The following is a 21,127-nucleotide window of genomic DNA, read 5'->3' as shown; positions in this document are numbered from 1 at the left end:
AGCTCTACATGTGGAGGAAGAAGCAGCAGCTGCTACTGCTGAAGCGGAGATACTGGAAGCTGCTGCAGCAGAGGAGGTAGATCGCCACAGCAGTGCTCGTCATAGCTCTCCATCACGCCACAGCACCCACAGGCGGACAAGCGAGTATGTCCAGGACCAAGCTAGAATAAAATCAGATTCACTTTCCTCAGGGTCAGTGCACGAAAACACAGAATCACCACCAGCCCAACATGAGGTCACTCAGGTGAATCATTCACGCTACACTGATGAGGCTCAATTCTCTGTTATTGACGAGTGGACATCTGGACAAGAGTTCAAACTCCTTCCGTCTATCCCATTGACACCTGTCCCTCAATCTACTGCTCCCAATGGCTTGGACAGTAATCATGCCAATGATCAACACATCAACAATCCCATCCAGTCACAGTCTAACATGATGATGAACAAACCATCATATCAGACTCCCATCCAGTCACAGTCCAAAATGATGATGAGCAAGCCGTCATATCAGACTCCCGGTCAGTCGCAACGCAACGTGACAATGAGCAAGCAGTCCCCCATCCAGTCAGAGCCCAAGGTGACATTCAGTAAAGCAGCCGGGCAGCCTTCCATCCATTCACAGCCGTCCCAACGTGATCCCACTCAAACAACTTATGCACAGACTCCTAACATGACAGACTTCGCTCAATATTTAGCACGCAGAGAACTTGTAAATACAGGGCTCACAAAATTTGATGACAGGCCCGAGAGCTTTAGAGCATGGGAATCATCCTTCTGTAATGCTACTGGTGGCTTAGGCTTGAGTGCTAGTGAGGAGTTAGATCTATTGTCATCATGGCTCGGAAAAGAATCATCAGTACACGCCCATAGGATCCGGTCCGTGTACATCAATAATCCTATCACTGCCCTTACAATGGTCTGGGCAAGGCTTAGAGAGTGTTACTGTGCCCCAGAAGTAATAGAGCAAGCCCTTTTTAATAAGCTAGACAATTTTCCTAAAATAGGTAACAGAGATTACTCCAAACTTCGAGAGCTTGGAGACCTCTTAATGGAATTGATGGCAGCCAAAGCAGATGGATACCTACCTGGGCTTAGTTATTTAGATACTCCCCGTGGCATAAACCCAATTGTAGAGAAGTTGTCCCACCCTCTCCAAGAGAAATGGATTTCTGTAGGCTCAAGATTCAAAGAAGACAACAGGTGCTTCCCCCCTTTTCATTTCTTTGCACATTTCATTTACAGAGAAGCCCAAATTAGAAATGATCCAGCCTTTGCCCTGTCCAGCTTCAGTACTGGACCCTCAAAGTATGAGAAATCCATGTCAGGGTATGGAAACACGAGAATGCCCATATCTGTGCACAAGATGGATTTAGCTGCAACAACTGACTCCAGCACAGATGCAGCAAAGGAGGAAGAGGATCCTGGAAAACAATGTCCTATCCACCTTAAGCCTCATCCACTTGCAAAATGCAGAGACTTCAGAAACCAGACCATTGAGGAACGCATAGCCTACCTCAAGGACAGGAGGATATGCTTTCGCTGTTGTGCATCCGTTTCCCACATTGCCAGAGACTGTAGGACAGTGCTCCGGTGCAGGGAGTGTAACAGCGAACGTCACAGCACCGCTATGCACCCAAGTCCTGCCTCTGAAACCAGTAAGCCGCCTATCGAAGAGCCTCAGCCTGATGATGAGGATACCGGAACATCAATCACTACACCTTCAGTGAGCTCCTTTTGCACTGAAGTGTGCGGGCACAGTTTCACGGGACAATCGTGTTCCAAAATATGTCTCGTAAGGGTCTATCCACAAGGGCAGCGTGATCGTTCAGTAAACACATATGCCATAATTGATGACCAAAGTAACCGGTCATTTGCACGACCAGACCTTTTTGACATATTTAGCATTAAGAGCAGCCGAACCCCTTACTCATTGAGAACCTGTGCTGGACACTTGGAGATGGTGGGAAGAAAGGCAGAAGGGTTCTGTGTGGAGGCAATTAGTGGAGGGGTGGCTATAGATTTACCACCACTGATAGAGTGCAGTGAAATCCCAAACAACCGATTGGAGATACCAACGCCTGAGGCAGCACTCCACCACGCCCATCTAAAGCCCATAGCACCACACATCCCAGCATTGAACACAAAGGCACAGATCCTCCTCCTGCTAGGGAGAGATGTTGTGAGGGTGCATAAAGCGAGAGAGCAAATTAATGGACCTCACGATGCTCCCTTCGCCCAAAGATTGGACTTGGGCTGGGTGTTGGTGGGGGATGTTTGCCTGGACAAAGTCCACAAGCCTGAAATATGTACCTTCAAGACAAACGTGTTGGAGAGCACTCCCTGCCCAAGTCTCAGCCTCATGCAAGAGGAGGCAAGCTACGGTGGGGAGCAACAGGGTGCTTTCTACCACACAGCATGGGGGTACTCAGCTAACATGGATGAGCCAAAGACAGTGAAGCCAAAGCCCATGGTGATCAGAAACACCATGTCCAAATCTGCCAGCACAATGACATGCCCACCTGTCAAGAAACTGGCCCAGTCTGTTCAGAAGGCCAGTTGCAGCACTGATGCTCAGCCCCTTATGCTAAGCCAACCTTTCACTGATCCCCTGCAGCAACCTCATTCCCTCATCTCTGCCTCACCCACTTATGCACATAGAGCTGGTCTATTGCATCCAAACAAAGTACAATCGCAACCTGCAGCTCATGTCATCTTAAATGGACCCCTCAAACAGCAGAGCCTTCATAAGCGGTCCTTTCACTCTGCATCACAGAAACCAAACACCAGCCGTATTCACAGTCTTTCTCCAAAGGAACCCACGTCTTTAAGCAGACCCATTTCCAGTCCCCAGAAGCCAGACCTCAGCGGCTCATCGGGACAAACTCCAGACCAACTGAGGAAGAGGAAGAAAGAGCGCCACTGTGAGGTCAAAGGCCACATGGAGCCGCCTGCGACCTCTGCCGTGGCAGTGGAACCCATGGAACCTGCCAGCCCAAAGAAGTGCAATGGATCGACGTTACAGTCCAAGGAGTAGTCAAGGAGGGTTTCAAACCCATATCAGATACCTGAAGACGGCTCTTTATTTCTCAAGTCATTATATTGTAAATGTTGTAGTGGTGTCTTGTAGACACCAGGCGGGGAGTGTTCTGCCCTCTAATGGCAAGTGTTGCCAGAGCCACCTAGTGGCCATTCAATTTATTGTCAAGTGTTGCCAGAGCTACCTTTATACAGCAGGTGTGCCGTGTTGCCCTGATTAGAAGCACACAGGTGTATGTGCTCTTGATTGTGTGTGTGTTCTGAGGTTCTTCATTTCACCATCTGTTGTTGACCAGTCGACAGCATTGTCTGTAAGTGTGATCTGTTCACTTTTCCTTTGTTCTTATGACTGGAGACTGTAGTTCTGATTTGTATGTATTCATGCATAATTGATTTGTTTTACATTTGCTCAGTGATTTACCTGCTTGGTTGTTTGTTTGTTTGATACAGCCTGTCATTTTCTTTCTTTTTCTCATAGTTTTACTCCATTTCTGAATGTACAAGTGTGACAATAAACACCGGAGCTTGGACGCTACTTCCTGACTCCAATGTCATTTTTGAAAGGAGTTTGGCTGACTGTCTAACTATGTACACTAATGTACACATAGCAAGGACAGTACAATATATATTTGAGAATCACTGGTTTAAATAATAATTGGCCCAAATAAGCAACTACACTTTAGAAACAAGTCCAAATAAAACCGCAACCACCAATAAAAAAAATGCTTGTTTGTTTACAAGCAACTATACAGAAGAATAAGCCCAAAGTCGCTTATAATAAGCAGACATGGCAACATTGGGTACGTGCAATCTCTCTCTCCTAAATAACGTGAGCGAACCATGTATGTGTCCGTAAAGAACGGACGGAATCCCTCACCCCCATGACGCACGTTAAGACACATCTAGGGACTATGAACGGGCCTTAACATAGCTAGCGACCATTTGAAATCAAACCTGCTATACAAGCAGTGGTGGAAGAAGTACTCAGATTTGTTACTTAAGTAAAAGTATCAATACCACAATGTAGAAATACTACTGTTACAAGTAAGAGACCAGTATTACAAATGTACTAAAAGTATAAAAGTATTGGCATCAAAATATATTTAAAGTACCAAAAGTCAAAGTAGTCATTGTGCAGAATGTCCCATTCAAAATGTATACAAATCTTTTGAAAATAGCCGATCAACAAGCTCACAATGTGGCGCATCACGATGCATTGTGAGCTTGTAGATCGGCTATTTTCAAATGGCCAAGATATATCATATGACTGAACTGGTTAGTGTGTTCTGTAATAATAATCCTAAACTACAAAGTAACTAGTAACTAAAGCTTTCATATAATTGTAGTGGAGTAAAAGTACAATATTTTCCTCTGAGATCCTCTGAGATTTCCTCAAGTACAGTACTTGAGTACATGTACTTAGTTACTTTACACCACTGGTCACAAGTCTGTCATGCTATTCGGCCTGCATGCAGTCAGAATAGCATACATAATTCCTGAATTCATTCAACACAGGTATTCTACATTTTGAATGCGATTCTATGTGAATAAGCATGGTCTGTAGCAATAATTCTTTGGCTTTGACATTTTCTGTGACAGTGTGTTATATTCCTGGTACTTTACGTGGTCTGCTAATGATCTCCACAATTTCTCCACAATACAGTAGTCCTGTGTGAGGCCCTTCCTACTCAGTCCTCTCCCCTGTTCACGAACTGCTCTCACACAGAATATACGTAGTGCTTTAATCTTTAAACAAAAAACGTTTTGTTTAACCAAAAAATATCACTTACCCCCTTGCACACCTGTGTCGAACGGCTAAAATAGCCGATCTACAACTTCACAACGGTTGCATCATTACACATTGTGAGCTTGTTGATATGGCTATTTTCTGTGCGCAACCCCACCGTGCAATCAAGTACAAATGAAGAATTAGCATTATATTGTATGAGATCAGAGTACTGTATAAGGACTTTGTGCTGATGATGCATTTGATTGTTTTGTGTTCCAGAGGAGGGTATTCCATTAGGAACTGCTATGCTGATGTATACAGGCATTGGGTCAGGCTCTGCTGTTGCTGTGCTTGTCCTAATAGGGCTTGGTTTACTGATTGCTAAGCATTTCACAAAGAAGAAGAAAGGTGAGTCCATCTGAGAGGAGAGATTTACACAAAGTATACATTGGTTTACTGAATGTGTTTTAACTCTTTGATTCTCATTTCTATAGGCATCATGGACTCAGAGACAGCGAATCCAGCTTTTGAGAGTTGAGTTCTTAAAAAAGGGTTTTAGGCCATCAGGCTTTACACTTTTTTCATGGCAATTAGGAAATATATTACAAGCACCTGAGCCTGGTTTGAAATGCATGCCTTTTCTTTTTACGTCATGGCACTGCAAGAATTAGCCCTCTATAAGAAGGTCTCTTTGTGTGTCTTTGTGTGTGTCTGTTTGTTGGATCGTGCTGAAACATGCCCAGGATTGAAGCTGACTAACGTCATCAATGTGACATCATCAGTATGCCAGAATAAATAATGCAATATGTGTGCATGCTCCGTAATTGTCATTTTAACTAACACACAATGTAGTGTGGGGTGTTGGCAGAGTGTATAAACTCAACCTAAGGAAACTAATGAGAGACAAACAGAATGTGCTGACATCTGGGAGAGAGAGGGTACCAACTATTTTATAGGGCCGCTGGGAGCGCTGGCCAGGTGCTCCCAATGCACCTAACTGGAAACCCCAAGTTGGCCCAGCCTACAGGACCTGTGGGAGAAACACAGAGCCCTGCAGACCAGGCCAAAGGGGATGTGACACTGCAATCTCTACATATTTAATTAATTCATCATCAGTATCATGTCAGAGAGATCCACATGGGAGCCACACTGTTATTAGACCCTGTCTTGTTTATGTGATGATAATGTATGCAAGAATGCATTCTAAAGTTTGTTTGAGTGAGTTTGTATTTACTGTAGGCCTACATTGTTCTGTGACTGTCATATAAAAAGAATACAGATTAAACCAAACTTTACAATGTACATTTGATATCCCTCATTGTGCGACTCAGCTAACTAACTAACCCTAACCCCAAGACCAAACCTCTAGTACCAATACAATAGAGTTGAGTTGTGCATCTCATGATACCAAGCGCCCCCTTAAACAACATAGTTTCAGCTATCTTGCTTTCAATATCGTCATTGTGCTTTTTCCTGTTTATGCAATTTCACAATAGTCACAGTGGGATCCATAGCAAAAACAATCCCAGTATCCCCCCCCGTCCCCCCCTTTCCAGTGCATACAGTGTTTAGTTGTAAACCAAACTACTGATGTATACAAGCAATCTAATGGCAAATACAGTACATAAGAAAAGGTAAATGTGAGGATTATAAAGACGGTGCCAACATATAAAAAAATAAATAAAACAAAACAAAAAAATAAATAAACTACAATTATTAAAGTTTCAGCTATCTTACACATAACCAGGAACCAAATCAAACGTCCCCATCAGTGTTGGTGTTCTGTTCTCTCACTGCTCACTTTCACGGGTACAATGTGAAGTGGTCTGGCACTGTCTTGCTGTAACACCTTCCTAGTGGCCCAATTCACCCACCCCTCACCCCCTACATGAGCATCACAACCTGGGGGTCAACTGGTGAAAGTGCCACAAAGCCTGGGAAACTGCCAAAGCATGGCATGAAGTGTCAATGTGACACAATCTACTGGCCAGAATGACCGCTCCCATCCCACCCCATCACTAAGAGTTGAGGAGGTGATGTATTATGCATCTCTGCATCACTGCTCCATGTGTTACACTGGGCACATGTCCCTAGTTATGGGTCAGTCTGATACACACTGTATCAGCACTTGGAGGTAATGTGAAATGAGAAATAGATTAATTTATGTGTCTAATTATATTGTAGTATCCTGCAGTTTTTAGCGGCGCTAGCCGCTCTATACCTTTAGGTATAGAGCGGATATTAGCCCTCTATACCTGGCTTTTGCGTCAACGTTCTGATTGGTCAGACACGTCAACAAAGTGATTGGTCAAGCTTCACGTGACATGTGGCTATAAACACATTATAAACACTTATTGATGACAAAATGTATCAAAGGCGCCGCTACCTTCACACAGGTGTGATTTTTTATATACATTCAGTAAAGTAGGAGTTGCATGATGGCTCAGGCCTGATTTATACTTGTTTTGGTGTGTCACACACCAAAAATAGCAGATTTACAAGCTCACAACGCATTGCGCTGTGACGCGTTGTGATCTTGCAACCAAGAATACATCAAGCCTTATGCTATAAGTATGTATGTATATATGTATGTATATCAACGTTGCCCCAAACATGCACATCACCGGCCAAATCAAGATTTCTTCAGCAAAGCGTGTGCATTTGCCTGGGCGCTGAAACAGCATGAAGCCAATTATAGCGGTTAAAAGACAGAGGGTTTGCAGCCCGCCGTTGGCACGGTGGGTGCAATAAATAACCGCACTGTTGACAGGAAAGTGTTTGGCTGCCGTCAGAATAATAATGAGGTTATTGCTACCTGCTGTGACCGTATGATCACAGTTTGATTATTTTTCTCATCCCACCCGATGATGCCGGCAACTGCATATGCGTGCCAGCCATGGAGGTATGGTGCCAGCAGGGCACAGACTCGCACACAGGAAGGCGAATGGAGGGGAATGACCCAGCAGGTGAGCATCTTGGCTCGGTTCCCTGAAATGTAAGTTTCTGGCTGCTCTACCTTCCCCTATCCTAAAATATACAAGGAAGTGTTCTGTTAAATAAACAACAACAACGGACAACAATTTACCCCAACGTTTGCTTGCTGCTAGTCAGTATGCATGTCATGCAGGCACACACACACACACACGCACACGCACACGCACACACACACACACACACACACAGCGAGCACACTTCTTTGGCTCCGGCTGGCAGTGGCATACCACGGTGACAGACAGTTAGATTGTTCCTGACCATTGACTCTGCTCTCCCAGGTCTGATTTCATAGTGGGAAACATGAGATGGTTCCAGAAGAGGGTTCATGGCTGGGGCAAGGAGCCACTCCATACAGTGGGGAGCTTCATATCTTCATGTCACCCTGGGCATTCTCCACCTGACACAGCTTTCAGCCCCTCTGTTTTCTGTACCCCCCACCTCCATCCCCTCCCCGGGGGTAGCGAAACCTCCCTACCCAGGATCAGTGCATTCCACCTGGGCATGGTGCCTGGGTGGTCCCCCAAACCCCCCTCCGTTTGACTGGAGGAAGAAGGTAGGAAAAGGCAGAAAAATGCAGCGAGGGCCTTTGACCGCGAAGGCACACAATGTGAGCGTTGATGATGTCTGGGGCCGTGTGGATGTGATGCTTACCTGCCGCTGACCCATGCTGCTGTCATAGCTCAGCTTTTACCGTCTGATGATCCACCTGACAGCCACTGGAAGATGCCTCGCTCAGCCGTCACCTAGATCGGACCGATAAGTGCTGTGGATAGACTGACCTGGCTGTAACCCTCAACATGAATCCCCTATACCCATACCAATAAATCAGCAATGATTTGTATCGCCCACTATTGCTATGGCCTGCGCTGTATATGTCCAGTCTCCCTCATATCATTCCCATGACAGATCAGCAATGAGCTGTAGTATCCATGGCACACTTGGGGTCCCAAATATATCACTGTGGACCCACCCTTAATGTTTATCAGACTATAAGTCGTATGCCATATTTTGGAGTACACACAATGCGCAAGCACAGCACTCCACACTTTTAAGACTGCATTTTCACCGTATGAAAGCCGTTATTTATTTAGTGTTGATTCTTACAGGACAAACAGCATACACACATAATGTCAATAAATACAAATACACATACAATATATATATACGTTATTTCTCTCACACCGATCTGGATTTCAGACAGAGTGAGGGAAGGTCAAAGCCATCATGCGCTCACAACACATCTTGGAGACCAACACAATAAAATGAAAATGTAACTCTTAAAAGAGAGAAAATGTAACCACATGGACTCTTCAGAGTTCACTAAGGATTTTACTGTGCCTTTTGTACATGGGAACTGTGAAGCATTGGGGGGCAGTGTAGTAATTGTCAGTAGTATACATGAGACGTTTCTGAGATCAAATCTGATGATGGGATATTCCAGTTTTTGGACATTGAAATGTCTCGAAGATGCAGTAGTGTAGTTGACTCTCTTATGTTGGATATAATAATAGAGTAAACCCCAATGTATTTCTCAGGGTAATTATCACTAACCTATAGACAGGTATCATGTTTACAGACATTACTGGGTGTGCGGGCATGCAGGGAGCAAAACCGATTTGACTGAAACATGCACAGCTGATTACTCTAATCGTGTGTGATTAGAGTCAGCCAGCGTGGTATAACTATGAGAGTGACGACACTAACGTTGACTCCCATTGTAAGAATGGAATGTGGAAATGCTCTGTCTATCTCAATGAGGAAGTTCCAATGTTTGGAACTACAGCCCATAGCAGCCCACTTTGCGGTAAGATCAAAGCGTGGCGCGACACTCTCTTATACGGCTCTGGAGTCAGCGAGCTGCAGCGTGTGATCACGTGACCTCATGCATATAAATGTAGATACCTCATTGGCCGCTGCTGTTCATTGAAGTGATGTAGTGTCATCACCGTGCCTCATGTAAGTCTATTGAAGCAGGAGGTCTCTTCACAATTAAATTATTCATAATTATTAAACTAACCAAATTCTTAACCGATTTTCACGTGGTTTGGTTTATTACAAATGTCAGACATGTATTTATGATGTAGGATACTTGGCTAAATAAAAATAAATTGGATTTTCATACCAAAACATCTTATCATACACAGATAGTAACAGTAATGGTTTCAGAAAAAAGGGTTTTGTCTCAGGTACCACTCAGGCATATTTGTTGCAGTGGAGTTAGTGGCGGCGTTGACATGCGGCCCAGTGACCAATGAGGCATGTACGTATTTATGTCTATGACCCCAAGTACTGTCTCAAACTGGAAAGATGCATTCCAGATATGCTTTAAAAGAGTGCTGTGGTCTGCTCCCTATAGTTGCGCAGAAACCTGTCTATATAAAGGATGGTCATTGGTCAGGTGACAATATATTATCCATCTCCACTCAGCAGTACACTCACCTCCTCAACAATCAGTGCAGTATTCGCAGGTGGGGGTTCATACATGACAACGAGGAACAAAGATGCAGAGGAACAGGAAGGAGGCCCTGGCTGGGTAGAGTGAGGAAGACAAGGAGATGCTCCTTCCTTCCGTCTCCCTCAGAGCTGGGACTCCTCTCTCAGGAGGTGAAGTAGGAGTCCTGCATGGAGTAGAGGCGGTCGATGGGGGTGAGCAGAGAGGAGTCCCCCAGGGACAGACAGTCACTGTCAGTCAGGTGGCACAGAGGGTCTCCGTCTATTTCACCATATAGGCCCTTAAAACCTTCAGAAGTAGAAAGATGTACAATGTTCATATGTTTGTTTTAAACACATTAACCCTGGCGTCCCTATTTTGTGCAACAAAAAAAAACAATTTCTTTAAAAATAATTCTTGTATCTTGGCTATTTATCGTATGACAACATAGTCTTAAGTGGTTAGTTAGCATAATTCAGCCTGTGTTGCCTCCACAGAAGTGTGGTCATATTGAAATTTGGCCTAAAATGTAAAATGCAACACTACTGTTTCATTTGTAGGCAGTGGCGTCAGTTCAGCAAAAGCTAAGGTATGGCAAGGTTAGGGTTTCCAACTCCCAGAGATGAAAATAAGGGACACCTATCCTGGGCGCGTGGCAAAGCCGTTCGGCCGAAATTTCTTTTGGGGGTCAAACCCCCCAAAACCCCCGAAATGCATAGAAAACTATGCATTATATCTATAATACAATACAAACACAATGGTCTTACACCTGCATTAGGCTACTATTCATGATTTTCTTTTTTTCCCCTTTTTTTTATGGAGCCAAGGTATGGCACCTGCCATACCTTGCCACCTTGCCATACCCAATTGACGCCCCTGTTTGTAGGACAGCCGTTATATTTATGAGAATGGTGTAGGTGTCAGTTTTGGGGGATTCAATAAGACCAGGGGCCTACAGTATGGTTGGTTAATGATTGGATTATTTGTACACACACACACACACACACACACACACACACACACACACACACACACACACACACACACACACACACACACACACACACACACACACACACACACACAATTCTGTGAGTTTGCTGCCCTCTACAGGTTAAGAACTATTGAAGGATAAACATACCAGGCCAACCTTACACTTGACAATACAATACCGTTGACTACTTGTCAAAGCTGCCTTGGCCTTGCACACGTAAATCTAACCAACAACCTGCATCTAATCTGTATTGTTGACATCAGAGTGTACTAACAGAAGACTTTTTACCCTTCTGTCATTTTTCAGCCTTACAGAGCAGCAAACACAAAGTAGGCCTAGGCACTCATTCCCCTTTAACCTGGAACGCATCTGTGTCATTTTTTGATTTGAGCTAAAGCATTATTTTACACTTTGGCTATTCAAAAATAGCAGATATACAAGCTCATAGCGTGCACTGAGTGCCGTGCTGCAAGCTTGTATATCTGCTATTTTTGAGTAATCGTGAAAATGTGTGCAAATCTTTGAATATACAGTATATATTCTTTTAAAGCGTACATTTGAACTCAAATCTTTGCTTCTGAGGGTCCCTGGAACAAAATACATATCATTTTGGGGGTCCTTGACATGAAAACATTTGTTTGTTTGTTTATTTAGAAGACATTTTGTAGAATCGGCTTCAGGTCTTAATGGGTTTAAAGACAATAATGAGGTCCGTACCGTAGGGGTGCATGTGGTCTCCAGGCATCTGAGGGGGGGTCAGCCCCTGCCTGAAGGGGTCCATATCATAATCCTGCTGTTCCAGGGTGGTGACCCCCAGTTGCTGATGCTGCTGCTGTTGTTGGTGGCGGTGGTGTTGAAGACTGGGGTATGAGGTGCCCAGGGGGTCCAGGTCAGAGGTCAAACCGCCACAGGGGGGCGCTGTGGAGCACCACAGTGTCAGCGGACGTCACATATGTCTGACAGCTACATGTAACGTCTAATGTTTGAATGGTCTACAACCTACAACTCGCAGTAGGCTATTCACAATAAATTATTTTGCATAGAAAACGTACAAAGGGATTCTGAGGCACCACCTTGTCTGAGCACAGTGACTTATCTACAAAATGCATGGAGCCAACATTTAACCACTTTCAACCTGGCATCCCTATTTTGGGCATGCCATTAGCTGAAAAAAGAAAAGAAAAAGACATTTCCCCAAATGGCAGCTCTATAAGCACTGTTGTGAACTTGTAGACCACCTATTCTTACCGCATTACACCATTGTACGACAAAGTATAAAATCGGGGTTAAGTGTTTTTAATGGTGTTTTAGAAAAGGGTGTTTGGAAGTCCCAGTACCTGTGTGATGTGATGGGTGATCATGCTGCTCATGTGGTTGTCTCTGCTCCTGCTGCTGTTGCTGCTGTCTCCTGGCAAGTTTCTTCATCTGGAAAGGTCATTTTGGTCAATTAGCACAGTGGTTCTGAAACGGTGTGCTGAGGTACACTGGTGTGCCGTGAGACATGTCCAGGTGTGCCCTAGGATTGTGTGACAACCACCCATTATTATTGCAATATATATAGAGAGAGAGTCTGTCTGTCTGTGATCCACTCATATAGCACTGAGGAAGGTTACTACTTTTTTGCACCCCTCACTCTGAGCACAGAGCACTTTATGTCAACCCTAAACAAAGGACAAAGAAGGGCACAACAGTTTACCCTGTACTTTAATATATATAGAGAGGCAATGTCATTATAGGGGGAAATTTTAATTATTGATTTATCGATTTTGTATATTCTCTGAGAAGGAACACTCAGCAGTAAGGAGTAGGTCAGAACCAAAGTGACAAAAGAATGTACCATAAGATCCTCTGGCATGTCCTTTCTGCCTGTTATAAAGACAGCTGTGGACATTAGGCTACAGTAGAAAGCTCAGTGTTATTATTATTATTTTTAGATATTTTTTTAGATTTAGAGAGACAGAGCAGGATAAAAGCAAGCTCAGTTTAATGTATCATTTATTTTATCAATTTAATATTTACCTATAATTCTTAGTAATATTGAATTATTATTTATTTTTATTTCTACAAATTTACAGTATTTTGCATCTATTGAGTTCTTTATTTATTTTTCTAATTTGAACTATTTTCACCCAATTCTATTTCTCAATCAATCAATCTTGTTTTATGTATTCTTTTTTTAGGTACAGTACAGTGCTTTGCAACTGAGTTTAAAAAATATATTTATAGAAGAATATATTATAATTATTATATATAATATATTATATATATATATATATATATACACACACGCTGTAACACTTTGACAAGATGTGGCTGTAGTGTGGTAGAGGTATGCATATTGGCTATTGTGGCAATCAAGCCGAATATTTACTGGATAGTCTATATACTACAGTACAGTACAGGTCACCCTGTATGATACATTAAAGGTGAAATATAGGCCACTGAGTCCAACTATAAAATCCCCTCTCACTCGACAGCCCCTCTGCAACGCAGGCTCATGCAAGCCCTTTGTGTTCTTCATAAGACTGTGGCCACTCATTTGAAACACATTAATAGCGAAGAAAGGGACATATTTCATTGCAAAGGGGAAAGCCACACACGCGCCCACTTTGTAAGGAAATACAGGCCCTAATCTACAGCGATCTTGCAGTAAGATGTCATCAGTTTCCTGTATGAAGAGATAACCTGACTGATTTCCACTCTGGCAGCCGAGCACAGTGTCGAAAGAGTCCTTTAATTAGTGGTGCATATGACTTTGAGTGTGTGTGTGTGTGTGTGTGTGTGTGTGTGTGTGTGTGTGTGTGTGTGCGCGCGCGTGCGTGCGTGCGTGCGTGCGTGCGTCTGTCTGTGTGTGTGTGCGTCTGTCTGTGTGTGTGTGCGTCTGTCTGTCTGTCTGTGTGTGTGTGTGTGTGTGTGTGTGTGTGTGTGTGTGTGTGTGTGTGTGTGTGTGTGTGTGTGTGTGTGTGTGTTACCTTGGCTCTTTGGTTCTGGAACCAGACCTGGACAACGCGAACACTCAGACCAGTCTCTGCTGCCAAGGTCTCCCTTACCTTGGAAAAGGATTCAAAGGAGGAACAGGGAGAGAGAGAGGGGGCCAGCGAGGAAAAGAGGGAGAGGGTTAGGGAGGAAAAGAGGGAGAGACGGGCAGGGAGGAAAAGAGAGAAACAGAGAGGAGGAGGGAAGAAAAGAGAGAGGGGAAGGGAGGGGAGGAAAAGAGAGAAAGAGAGGGGAAAAGGTAAGAAAAGAGAGAGGATAAGGGAGGGGAGGAAAAGTGAGTGTGTGAGGCAGGGTGAAAAACACAAGGGACAAGAGGTGAGGGGAAGGTGACCCTCTTGATGCAACCTCGGCAAAATGAAAGACAATTCAAATTAAAAGATGTTTTAAAAAAAAACTAAATGAGGAAAACAATCTATTCAGAATGTGTTTCTGAATTTGGACTATTACATTTACTTAGCACAGTAGTGAAGACTTGGGTATAGTTAATAAGCACTTTTAATGTCTTATAACGCAGTTCTACATAGGCTATGAAAGCACTGTTATATTTCCTTTCTGTCTAGTGTTTTATTTTTCCCCCATCTTTGTAATCACCTGTATTTTATTAGGTTTTCATTTCAATACAGAAAAAGGAGAAAAAAACATAACATCCGTCATCTTGTGTAAAATAAATAAATGACAATTCCATCATTCAGAAAGGTACAATGATAATATCACTCATGAAAATGAGATGGAAATAAGTAATAAATAAATAAGTAAAGTAAAAAAGTAAAAGGTGAGTGAAGAATGTCTTTCTTTCTTGCTTTCCATTACCCGTCCCAGTGTTTTTTTTTTCTCTTCTTTCCCATGATCTTCCTTTCTCTTTCCTTCCATGTGTAATTTTAGAAGTCATGTATTGCACATGTACTCAGCATACATGACATGGGGCAAAGCAATGTGCTATAAATAGTAGCCAATAATTACCTGGAGAGTCATAACATCCCTAGCTTTTATATCACTCACATGGACAGTATAATCCATTGGTTCTCAAAGTGGGGTCCGGGGACCCCCAGGGGTACATGAGGCGGTTCCAGGGGGTCCCCAGCTAAATGATAGATTAGGCACCAAATGGACCCTTATGGGTCTGTAACTCTGAGAGTGTACAAATGGAACCAAATGGACCCTAACGGGTCCATTTGGTTCCATTTGTACACTCTCAGAGTTAAATTGACATTGATTTTACAATATAAATTGGGGTCCCAGAGATATAAATGCCATTAAATGGGGGTCCGTGGCCTAATGCATGTCAAACTGGGGGGGTCCTTGAAATTAAAATGGTTGAGAATAACTGCTAGAGCCGTAAACATTTTCTCTTGTGGGGGTCCCTGGCATATCTTTTCAAATGGGGGTCCGCGGGCTAATAAGTGTCAATTTGGGGGTCCTTGACATGAAAAAGTTTGAGAACCACTGGTATAATCAATCAATTTCCCCCATTTTTTCCCTCAAAGGCCGCTCCATTCAGCCACAGGCTAAAAGGAATATTTTTCATTTAAAAATCTCCAATTTTCTGCAGACAAGGGCTCCACATTTGTGTGTAATGACCTTATGTAATGCTGCAATGAATGTTTTCAAATGGTATATTTCACTCCTTGTGACTTTGTAAGCTTCTGTAAGAATCTGCCGCATCTTCTCCTACACATCATTCCAGAAGACTTGGGTTCTTGAACAACCCCAGAAGACATGGTAATGGTTTGCCTCTCTTTCATCACAATTCCTCTAGAATGTAGAGGTATTCCCAATTTTACCGATTTAAGCCTGGGAGTAATACAAAAACGAGTTATGTTTTTCCAGCAAAGTTCCTGCCAGGTAATGGAGCTTATTGTTGTGTACCGTGTTTTACAGATATTTGCCCATTGTTCAGCTGTAATCTCAGCATTCAGTTATTTTTCACATCTTTCCCTAATATAGTGTATAGTGCTTTTACAAGAACATAAAATACTCTGACAGAGTTTTGATACATTTCTCTTTTTCCCTAGTATACTAGAGTCATTTCATATGCTGGGAATAATGCAGTAAGGCATACAGTAGATAGATAGAAAAATAATAAAACCTGCACACTCATCTGCTCCAAGACAAAATTGTCTTGGAGCATATGAGTGAGTAGGTGTTATACTTTTTCTATATGATCATTTCGAACCCAGCACCTCAAAGAAGAGATGTGCGTATTTCATTAGCTTTAGTAGACAGATAAAACCCCAGCCCAATAGCCAGCTTATTGCAGCGTATTTAATTAAAATGAAATGATCAAATAATAGACACTAAAGCGGTAGCTCTGAGACAAAGACAGTAGACAGTATTTGAGGATAAAATGAAAATACAAAGCCTTCTGTACCTTTCGACAGGGCTTGGAAGATACCTCGAAGGAGGCTTTGAAGGCTCGTCTCTGCTGTGTGGTCAGGATGGTGCGAGGCCTTTTGGGCCGTTTGCTGTCTGCGTCGTCAATGCTGCTACGTCTACCTGGAGCCTTCTCGCTGTCCTCTTCCTCTTCCTCGTCGTCATCACTTTTACCTAGTGAAGGGAAAAGACAAAAAGGCCAGGTTGAAAAGCAGCTTCTATTTTGTTCATCCATGACAATGGACAAAGGAACAAAGGAAGGGCACATGGTGGTGGATGCAGAAAGGTAGAAGAACATAATTTTTGGTCTTGTCCCCGACTGCAAACATTTTATACCTTTACTATACTGATCATTTTGATATTTTTTTATAGTTTTATCCTTTTTCTTTTTTCTTTCTTTCTTTATGTTGTTGTTTGAGTTGTTAAAATATTTGAAAAATAGAAGCCAAGGATTTGAAACTGAGAACCTTAAACACACACACACAAGCATGCACGCACTCTCTCTCTCTCTCTCACACACACACACACACACACACACACACACACACACACACACACACACACACACACACACACACACACACACACACACACACACACACACACACACACACACACACACACACACACACACACACACACAGCCAGTGTGTACCTGTGTCGGAGGAGGTGGGGCTGACCAGACACTGGTGATAGTCCTCTCTGGCACACAGGAGCTGTCCGTCCCTGAGGACACAGCGGTCGCCGGTCTGCAGGCGACAGGAACACACGCTGCAGGTGAAACAGCGCAGGTGGAACACAGCAGCCGCTGTGCGCATCACCAGCTCTGCTGGAGAGATGGCCTCCGCACAGCCCCCGCAACGCACCGCGAACAGACTGCACCAGAGAGACAGATGAGACAGACAGACAGACAGACAGACAGTGCAGACAAGAGACAGAGACAGAGACAGAAGCAAAGGAAGAAAGAGTGAGACAGAGACAGAATGGGAGGACTCTGAGAAAGAAAGAATCCAGTGAACAATTGGGAGTAGGGCTGGGCAATATGGGCAAATATCGAATATCACGATATACGTATTGTGATGATAATATCATTTTAATGTATAGTATATGTACGTATATAATGCATTTCAAAGCAATTTCACAACTGTTGTGAGCTTGTAGATCAACTATTTTAGCAATTAAAAAAAAATCCATGAAATAATTAAATGGGGCTTAAGTGATTAAAACGACTTATGCCATCTCACGATATTACGGTATCCAAAATCCCAAACGATCTAGTCTCATATCACGATATTGAAATTATATTGATTATTTTTTTCTTTTCCCCCTTGCTCCCGCTGTCCCCTCCAATCTATTTTTTTTCCTTTCTCTTTCTGAAAACATCAAAAATGATGAGCTTGCACAAAAACAAACTTCACCCCTTTGCACCTGTAAACCTGTGATGTGACAATAAAGGTGATTCTGATTCTGAATCTGACATTACCCAGCCCTAACCCGATATCGATATAGCACAAGCCACATCTTTGTTTAGCTGATTGCTGCTTTAGTAAAAGTTTGTCCTGATCATCCTGAGCAACTTGAGGTACAAGAGCCCAGTCCACCCCAATAAAAAAGAAAATTATGCTTATGGTCGAAGGCTTATGGTCGCCCTCGGGAATGTTGCAGAAGTAGAGCTGTCACTCAAAAGGAGCCGACCGGCCTCTTCCCCTCACCCCTGTCCTGTCCCCTCCCACTCCTCCTCCCAGCCACTCAGACACATACCCCCAGAGTGGCGGGTGTGCGTCTTAGCGCCTGGCAACCAGGAGCTGGTGAGCTAAGCCTCAGAGACTGTTGCCGGGGCTCCGGCTACCGTGTCCGAGGCCGTGCTCCCGGGGAGGCGGGAAGAAAAGGCTCTCGGCAGGCCATGGCTCCAGGCAGAGGGGGGGAATCAGGTCTCCCGGTGGGACAGGCTGGGGCCGCCGGTCCCGGGAATTATCCGCAGAATTATCTCTAAGTCTGCTTAACCAGAGCGGGACAAAGGCCAAGCCAGTCCTCAAGCAGCAGGACTATTGTCCGCTGGCTGGCACCTCGGCATTTGGGGTCTGTCACGCAGGATGATGCGTCATCATTCTGGAGCTGGTGTTTGTCTCTCAGGCGTGACTGACTGGGGTTAACTGGCCCCAGTCACCACGGAGGCATGAGAACATGACAGCACTCCTTTTTCTCCTTTTCTTGTTAACGTGTACATATACACCATGTAGCCAGTAAGGAGAGAGATTTTACATTTATATCAATGACCTACCCATGTATCCTACCAATATATCTGTATATACTGTATATACCCATCTGGATATCCTATCTATATATATATCCATGTGTCCTACCTTGTATATGCTATGAATGTATCAATTTATTCTACCCATCTATCTGTATACCCATTTATCTGTATGCTACCTTATATCAGTATATCCCACACCTAATACCATACTGTATATCATTGACGCACACCCATATTCCTAAACCTATATCACTGCACTACCTTGCACTAATTCATTTATAATGAAAATGTATGAGTTAATAATGTATGTTGAATTTATCCTGCCAGTGATGACACCAAAAGGACATATTATTTAAGTGCAGCACGGCACAATTATGACAACGAGGAAGAAAATAAGCAAAACTTTGCATTGAATTATATAACCATGAAGTACCATTGCAGGTAGGATAGTCAAAAGGTTATTTCACAGAATTCTCTGCCTATGTTTCCTCTCAACTATGAACTGGAACTCAGGAATCAGCTGAACAAATTGTAGGCTACTACTAAATCTGAAAAATAATGCACATAACCCAGACGAAACAAACACTAGTGTTGAAGCGATGATTCATATGTCGTTGCACTTCGGGATGCAACGCTTCGAGAGCATGTAGGTCTATTTTTGACGTGCGACACCGTCGTTCGACGGAGCGTAAATTAGGCTTTAAAAGGTCTGGAACGGCAGCATCCTGACACAAACATTGCTGGGCTCTATTACCGTTGCCGTGGGGTCGCCAGGGAAACGGTAAAGCCCTTTCCAGGAAGCTCAGAAGGGTCAGCCGGCCTGCTTGACCGATCCCAGCCCGTCTGCCCCACAGTCCCAGTGGTATGTGCTTTAATATGGCCAACATACCGTCTGTGGTATGCACATTCCTGTGGCAACGGTAGACGCATCAAAGAAGTATTTCAAAGGACGTACAGCCCGGGGAAATACCTTGAATGTTTCTGGGTTCCTATGATAACGCAGAAGTGCTTGAATCAATGGCACAACATGATGCTAATGCATGAGATGTCAACGAGGAACAACCGTAGGCATTACCGCTTGGGAGATCACATACATTTAGCGGATTGCTTTTCCTGTGATACGCCCTGCCCAGTGCGTATCTAATTAGATTATGTACTAACGCAGTACTTTTAAGTACCATTAATGCAAAGGTAAAAGCACCTCTAGGGCTGCTCGAGGTGTTTAATATTTCAGAGTTTCCGTTGACATGGTCCAGAAGTCCTGCCAGGAGATCAGGCGCGGTCACGCTGGATTTAAACGTGGCAATTAGTGACAAGAACATTCCAGATAAATAAGTCAGCAAAAAAGATTGCCTTCCTCCATACTGACATCACTCAGTAGAGGACACACTGACTGTCTGATATGTCTCTTGGAAATGTATCGCCTGATTTATACTTGGTTGTGTGTGCGATACCAGCACACAATAAAGTATTATTTCTTAAAACTAGATGAGACACATACTTGAACATATGCAGACACATACATGCCTGCACATACATGAAGACACACACACACACACGCGCACACACACACACACACACACACACACACACACACACACACACACACACACACACACACACACACACACACACACACACACACACACACACACACAAACACACACACACACACACACACACACACACACACACACACACACACACACACACACACACAAGCACACACACGCCAGCACAGCCTTTCTTTCCCATTGTTCTTGACCTGACTTGTAAAGCTGACCTTTAGCCGTCAGACAAACACACCGCTGGTCTGGTGGACACGATGCAGACACACAGATCCTGTTTCTGGATCAGGTTAACCTGGAACCTTTAGTGAACACACACACACATACACACTGATAGAAGCTAAGCTATGTATCGGATAAGCATCTCGGGGTCAAGTAGAACTCTGATCACAATGCTGACGTGATGACCAATCAGGTCACCAGTCTATACCCGCGCTCACTGAACCGCTCAACCAATCTGGATCCTCTGATCCATCTGACAATTGAAACATCAGTCTGTCAGTGTAGCTGGATCAGGAAGTAGCACTCATAGGGCAGCAGGCTTATCATTTATACAATGTCGCACGGCTGTGTCACTCAACAAAAAACACCAGATTTTCAAACAGAAAGAATGTGTGCTAATGCGCTGTACTGGCCTCAGCTTAATAGAAGTTAGCTCCAATCAGAACCTCTCCCTCCGCTATATAGCTCCAAGATGAGGTCCCACACAGCTCGGTGCCTGTGGGGGGTGACATCTGCGAATATTTTTCAC

The 21,127-nt window shown here is 43.7% G+C and overlaps 1 protein-coding gene across 1 annotated transcript in view; it reads right to left on the bottom strand.

Moving 5' to 3' along the window:
• Positions 1 to 10,356: 10,356 nt before the first annotated feature.
• Positions 10,357 to 21,127, bottom strand: part of lmx1a (LIM homeobox transcription factor 1, alpha) — a gene marked incomplete at its 3' end in the record, with an annotated part of 15,327 nt that continues 4,556 nt past the window's right edge. Inside the window, exons 2-7 of the mRNA XM_084066435.1 lie at positions 17,207 to 17,427; positions 16,550 to 16,725; positions 14,157 to 14,234; positions 12,522 to 12,609; positions 11,902 to 12,102; positions 10,357 to 10,499 (exon numbers count right to left, since the gene is read on the bottom strand). Of these exons, the coding sequence (XP_083922561.1) occupies positions 10,357 to 10,499; positions 11,902 to 12,102; positions 12,522 to 12,609; positions 14,157 to 14,234; positions 16,550 to 16,725; positions 17,207 to 17,427 (907 nt within the window). The remainder of the gene's footprint in view (positions 10,500 to 11,901; positions 12,103 to 12,521; positions 12,610 to 14,156; positions 14,235 to 16,549; positions 16,726 to 17,206; positions 17,428 to 21,127) is intronic.

The sequence above is a fragment of the Gymnoscopelus microlampas genome (assembly GCF_963454915.1).
Source record: "Gymnoscopelus microlampas genome assembly, chromosome: 9".
NCBI lineage: Eukaryota > Metazoa > Chordata > Actinopteri > Myctophiformes > Myctophidae > Gymnoscopelus > Gymnoscopelus microlampas.
The sequence above is the reverse complement of the archived record's forward strand: the minus strand, read 5'-3'. Positions and strand labels throughout refer to the sequence as shown.